Source organism: Juglans regia, chromosome 13 (genome assembly GCF_001411555.2).
Source record: "Juglans regia cultivar Chandler chromosome 13, Walnut 2.0, whole genome shotgun sequence".
In the NCBI taxonomy this organism is placed as follows: domain Eukaryota; kingdom Viridiplantae; phylum Streptophyta; class Magnoliopsida; order Fagales; family Juglandaceae; genus Juglans; species Juglans regia.
In genome coordinates this window covers 8635772-8641846 of record NC_049913.1, presented here as the reverse complement: position 1 = coordinate 8641846, position 6075 = coordinate 8635772, and the positions used below count along the sequence as shown (strand labels likewise).

Genomic DNA, 6075 nt, shown 5'->3' with positions numbered 1-6075 from the left:
GATGGCGTCCAAGGATGGCCGCTGCTAGAGGAATTTCAACACCATGGAATAGCGAAACGGCTCAGCCCTTTTTTCCATTTCATCCACTATAAAAGAAAAGAAAATCTCTCCATTTAAGGCTTTTGGTTGACAGAAAGGAACCTCCACCGCTGGCAGGGGTTGCGGCGTTGCAGAGATGAGGTCAGCAAACGACCGGGGGCGGTGAGCCATCGACAGCCTCCATGCAGCCTACGTAAGGACCAGACAAGGAAGAAAAAAAGTCTAACCCTACCAGAGCAGAAAATTTCAGGAGATCTGTTTCTAATTAATATGGGAATAATTGGAAAAAACCAGCGTGATCTTTTCTTTTATTTCTACCATTTTTTTCCTAGAAAATGAGAGGAATCAAGATCAACCTGGCTTGCCCAAATTCAAGACTAACTCAAGGGGGACTGACCTTTAATAAAGCCTAGCTATCACAACTCTTCAATAGACAAATCTTGCGCAAGTATTTGTTAAAAAATGAACCTCACTTTAAAAAATTATAAAAAATTATTTTTTATTAGTGAGATCCACTTTATCTATTTGTAACTTGTACCTAACATTAGTTCTCACTTATTCAATCACGACCTACGAACTAAGTACGTATATATTCCATAGATAATTAACTTGAAGGACAATATTGCTACACAGCCCCCATTTTCCTCCCTGACGATCGATTCTTTTGTTCTTTTCACTTTTTAATGAATACTTATAAAAAATTGATAAGCAATAAAATTTGTTTTTTAAAGAAGAATCAATGAAGAATTGCTATCTTTGGGTAATGAGATGAGATGAGATGAAAAATTCTTAAAAATTTTCACAATTTCCTTTCCAAACAATATCACTCAAACACAAAACATTTTTCAATTTTAAATCTTCAATTTTTTCATCTAATTATCATTACGTAAGTATTATGAGTTTTACAAACATCCAAACAAAACACAAAAATCAATTTTTTTTTTTAATATTTCAAGTATTTCCTCTAACTACTAATACAACATTTTTAAACTTTAAATTAATAAAAATAATATTCAAAGACTTTTTTAACTTTATAATATTTTTATTTAAGTTTTTTCCTCTCATTTTTCAAAATCCAATAAAAAAAATCTTAACTCAAACTATTTCACTACTATTTATAAAATTCTGAAATACTCTAAGTGTTTTCTTATAACACAATTATTCTCGGAATTAGACTACTTCATTACTATTCACAAACTATTATTTATTAATTCATTACTATTTAAAGATATTATGACATATTCTTACCATCTAAAGAGCTTTTTGTTTTTTTTTTGTTGATTGAGAGAGGGGGGTTTCGAACTCCAAAGCTCCATTTTGAAAGTTGGGATTTATGCCAATCAGGCCACCTCTATTTTAGAGACTAAAAATTATATCAATCAAGTCACAGGCAGCCTTTGGTGCCATCTAAAGAGCACTAAGTGTACAAAGTAGCCATAAAAAGCGTTACAATTGATATGATCTTGATCAAGAGGTCTGGTACAATAAGAGATTTGTGATTAACTTTAAAGTTCAAAGGAATCGGGGGATATCTAATTTGATTGGCCATTGGTTCGAGAAAGTGCTACAAAAAATTCAAAAAATAAGATAAAAAGGTGAAAAAGAGCATCACAACCTTTCTGGAGGGTATAAAGGCTCATCTCAATGAGGTACGATTTGCGTTATGGGCTAGCGCCTTTGGCGGAAAGCTCAATCGTGCTTGTGTGGACGGACCTCTCTCTCATTTATTATATATAAATATATATATATATATATATCCTCAATTAATAATGTATGCTGATGGACAAAACAATTAATAACGGTAATACTAATAGTTATTGCCATTTGCCACTCAAGACCCACCTGATTTTTTACATCAACATATATCACAAAGGTTTTCTGGAATAAAGATCAACAACGATGAACATTGTTGCTTGATTCACACATATGACAGCAATCACGTACCATGCACATACGCAAGCAAGCGAGCGAGAGAGATGGAGAGGGAGAGGAAAACAAAGTGCAGCTTATAGGTGACATAGATAGGCACTTTTTGGGCAGATCATGATCTCAGTGCTCTAGAGACAAGATGGTGACAGTACATGCGAATAACTAAACTGCACATTCGATTGCTTGGAGATCGGGTCCCGGGCTTTCCATGCTTTTCTCAGGCTCCTCTCTTTGTTCTTCATGCTCTTCTTTCGCGCCATCTTTTTTCAGATCATGATCATCACCACCATCAGCATATGGCTGAGCATCGACCGGGTACACTTCAGAAGTCCCTAGCGTGCTTATGATCACGATGCTTTTTATGTGCTCTGGGAGTTTCTTCTCCCCTATGACCTTCTTGGTACTGTTTCTGTATATTGCGTACAGCAGCATCTGAAGTAGCCCCAGGATAAAACCCAGAACGTTTGGGAGCTAGAAATTATTCAGGAAAACAACACACAAAGTAAGATGAAAATTAATGGCTGATCACAATTACGTAATTAATATATAGGAAATAAGCCGGGAGAGAGTTTTGCCGATGGAAGTTATATATACTTACTGCAACGCAAATGTCCTTCAGGAACAGACCATAACCAAACCACATCACGGCACTCAATGTGAGGAAAAACGATAGGCTGATCGGCATAAACTCAACACTCCTGGTTCGAATTACCTGTGCCTAAAAGAAATAATAATAGAAAATTAATTATAAATTAAAGAAAAGAAATATGAAAATTATAGTTTTGAATGCTTTTCTGCTCACCACAATGCTCAAGGGAGCTGCAAACACACTCACAGAAATTACAACACATATCCATCCCAGAACTTGGACACGGTATGAACTTTTCACCAGAAACTGTGAAGTGAGAACGATCAAGGAGAACACCCCCATGTTCATAGAAGCAAACAATTTGAGGGTCAAATTCTGCAGTCAATCAATTAAAATTCAAAAATAAAAATTATTAGAGCACGAAAATGGGTAATTAAATAATCATATATATATAGGCCGTCTTGGTAAAAATTACTATATATATCATGATGCATGCATGCTTACCCTGGGAGCCTTTGGGGCGTAAGCAATGAACATGCTGATGTAAATCGTCTCTATGAAACATCCAAATAGGTTGATGGTGATGAGAAGCACGGCATCTTTTTTGAGTAACGCGTAGTACAGCCAAAGCATGGCACTGAACAATGCCACCAGATACGGTATCGATTGGAAACCTTCAGTTGATTTCTTCCTGAAAATTCGGTAAAATGTCGGCCTGCAATATAATTATCGTCATATATATATGATGTATATTGCTTAAACCCTTATTGATGAAATAATAATAATAATAATAATAAAGCTCATGCATGCAACTGAAACAAATTAAGGTGGAGAAATAGAATACTTACAGTGGAGCCAAGTACACCATGAATGAAATGATGTTACCTATATAGCATTGAACAGAATAGAAATTAATTAATTATTTTTTAGGAAAAATCACTAATTAGTATCCTTGTGTAATGGGTCACGTAAACATACACCAGGAGAACAACTCATAACCGGAAACACGGCTACGTATACATATCAACAAAATTCAATAAAATGCATACGTGATAACTCATCGATCTTACGTCTAGTTCATGATATTCATTTGGAGAAATGAAATACACACACACACATATAATATATATATATATATATATATATATATTCTAATCTCTGTGTGAGGAAGCTGGTGCATCATCCATTAGACCATCACACAGGTACCACTATTCATACAAAAAAGTAATAGAAGATCATATAATATATATTGACGTTACAATTAAAAAAGTTAATATCTACTATAGTACTTAACTAAAGCACACATTCGTTGAGAGAGAGAGAGAGAGAGAGATCAGATCAGAGAAGAGGAAAAGCTAAAAGCACAATTAGGGGATCGAACCAATTCACTTAAGCCAAAAATAACGTACGTATAGACCAAGAGTACTGCACAAAAACCTTGGAACTTTATGTGAAACTAGACTCGGACGAACTAACCAAAGAAGAAGAAGAAGAACAAACAAGAGTAATAGAGCCGAGAATTGGTCCTGGTCCGAGCTAAATAAAGCTGGTGGTTGCAGCTGTACGTATTCTGACGAAATCTAGCTAGCTAGCTATCAGAATTATTCTTTCTATATATGTATTTATAGAAAGACAAAGATGAACATAATAGGTGAGCGATGAGAGCATGTATTTTGAAATTTTACCTAAGATGCCAAAGGTAAATGCCCATGCGTGACTGTTCATAATTGCCATATCGAAAATGAAGAGCAAAAATTTCCCACCCTCTCTGATCTCTCTCTCTGGAAAGAAATTAAAATGCTGGGCCTGAAGAACCCTAGCTCTCTGTCTGAGCCAACCCCAGGAACTATCTCATGCAGACAGTGAAGGTTGGTGAGGATGGAAAAATAAGGCTCATGGAGCTTCATATATATACACATGCCGAGGAGAGAAACAGAAGAGAGTATGTGTGCGTATTGAACTCGTTCTGGGTTCATGCCAGGTGGGGCATTAGTAGGTAGCGTACCATAAAATCATTCACTCAACCGCAATCCCAGGTTCCCCCCACTCCCACTGCCGCCCACCCTCGCGTGTCAAAACTCGCCCACTCAAATGCCGCAAAATTTCAGTATGCTGGGGAATGGTTACCAAAAAACGTTTTAATAGTACAAACTTATTCAACCGACCGTTAATATTAAACCGGTTTTAGTTTTTTTTTTTTTTTTTTTACCTTTCATATAATCGGTTCAATTGGGCCATTCAGACCTATTTGAGTTGATTCCAACTAATTCAAAAGTCTCGTTCATTCATTTGTGTTTGTAAAATTAGTTTTTTTTTTTTTTTAAACTAGCTTCTTGTACAAGGATACGATATAAGAACTATATATTTACATATATATGTTAACTTTTCATCACTATGTTTAACATATAATAAGGATAGAAAAATTGAAATATATATACAACGTACATGAGATTATCATGTAGTACTATTTTATTTGAATCATGAATAAGAAAATAGGAGATGGATAATAAGTTTATATTAACTTAGTTTGTGATTTTGCACAAAATACTATACCATTGTCATGACCTTATAAAATATAGCTAAAAGGTATTTATTTTTTCATAGAAGGAACATTTGTGGCAAAAAAAGTGAATACAATTGACGTCAAATACATAAATCGGACGCTTAGTACTTAAGCTATTTATATTTATATCATATTCTTATTAAGGTCAATAAAATAACTCTTATTTTAAACATTTTTTTTTTTTACATATGTATGATTTTAAATGTTTGGATTGCATTTTATATATAATATATTTAAATTATTTTTATTAACAGTGAAATATCACATTAAAAATCATCTCTAATTTAATAAATTGAATTATGGAATTCATTTATAAATCAAATCGGTCATTCTTCAAATAATATTTCGATATTTCGGCATTCAATCGAAATCATGTAGCAATGTGTGAAGATGAGGTAGGCGCGCGGGAGGATCGGTTACATGCATGCATTTGGGGCATTTCAACAGGAGGATGAGGAAGATTGGACGCGCCTGGAGAAAGCGTGAAACGAGGTTGAAAGAGAACTTAGCTAGGGTTTTTACGTTACTAGAATAACGCAAATTAGTTGTCGAGGGTAGAGCTCGATTCACGTGACCTCTCCAAAAACACTCATTTGAGCCGTTTCTTTTTTCTTTTAATTTCTCTCTGTATCTCTCTCGCCTCGTCAGCCCTAAGTGTCAATCGCACCACCCCTAGTCTCTCTATCTAGATCTCTCACTCTTACACGATGTTCACAAGCTTTTATTTTTAATCACTTTCCATCCAATCCCAGCTTGTCTATTTGTCCGATAGTGTCTGCATGGAAACTAAAAGGTTTCGTGTGGTATATGGGTACGTACGTTCTGGCTTTTTTCTTCTTGAAGCTAGCTAGCCCTTAATTCCTTCGTTCTTTTGCGGTTATGTGTGTGTATATATATATATATATATATATATATTATATATATATATATATATAAAAGAAAAGAAAGATATATA

The 6075-nt window shown here is 34.7% G+C and overlaps 1 protein-coding gene across 1 annotated transcript; it reads right to left on the bottom strand.

The window, feature by feature from the left end:
- Positions 1-1831: 1831 nt before the first annotated feature.
- On the bottom strand, positions 1832-4439 carry LOC108984368 (bidirectional sugar transporter N3). The gene is made up of 6 exons (XM_018956296.2): positions 4243-4439; positions 3406-3442; positions 3062-3272; positions 2771-2932; positions 2567-2686; positions 1832-2439 (listed from the first exon to the last, which is right to left on the bottom strand). Exons 1-6 carry the CDS (start codon positions 4289-4291, stop codon positions 2131-2133), a joined length of 888 nt encoding a protein of 295 aa, XP_018811841.1. The 5' UTR covers positions 4292-4439; the 3' UTR covers positions 1832-2130.
- Positions 4440-6075: the final 1636 nt, after the last annotated feature.

What these genes read in the sequence shown, in the direction of transcription:
- LOC108984368 (XM_018956296.2), bottom strand. Translation starts at nt 4,291, where the DNA reads ATGGCAATTATGAACAGTCACGCATGGGCATTTACCTTTGGCATCTTA. An exon ending in ATGGTGTACTTGGCTCCACT is followed by an intron (nt 3,273 to 3,405) that starts GTAAGTATTCTA and finishes ATTATATTGCAG; the next exon opens with GCCGACATTTTACCGAATTT. An exon ending in TGAAGGACATTTGCGTTGCA is followed by an intron (nt 2,440 to 2,566) that starts GTAAGTATATAT and finishes AATAATTTCTAG; the next exon opens with CTCCCAAACGTTCTGGGTTT.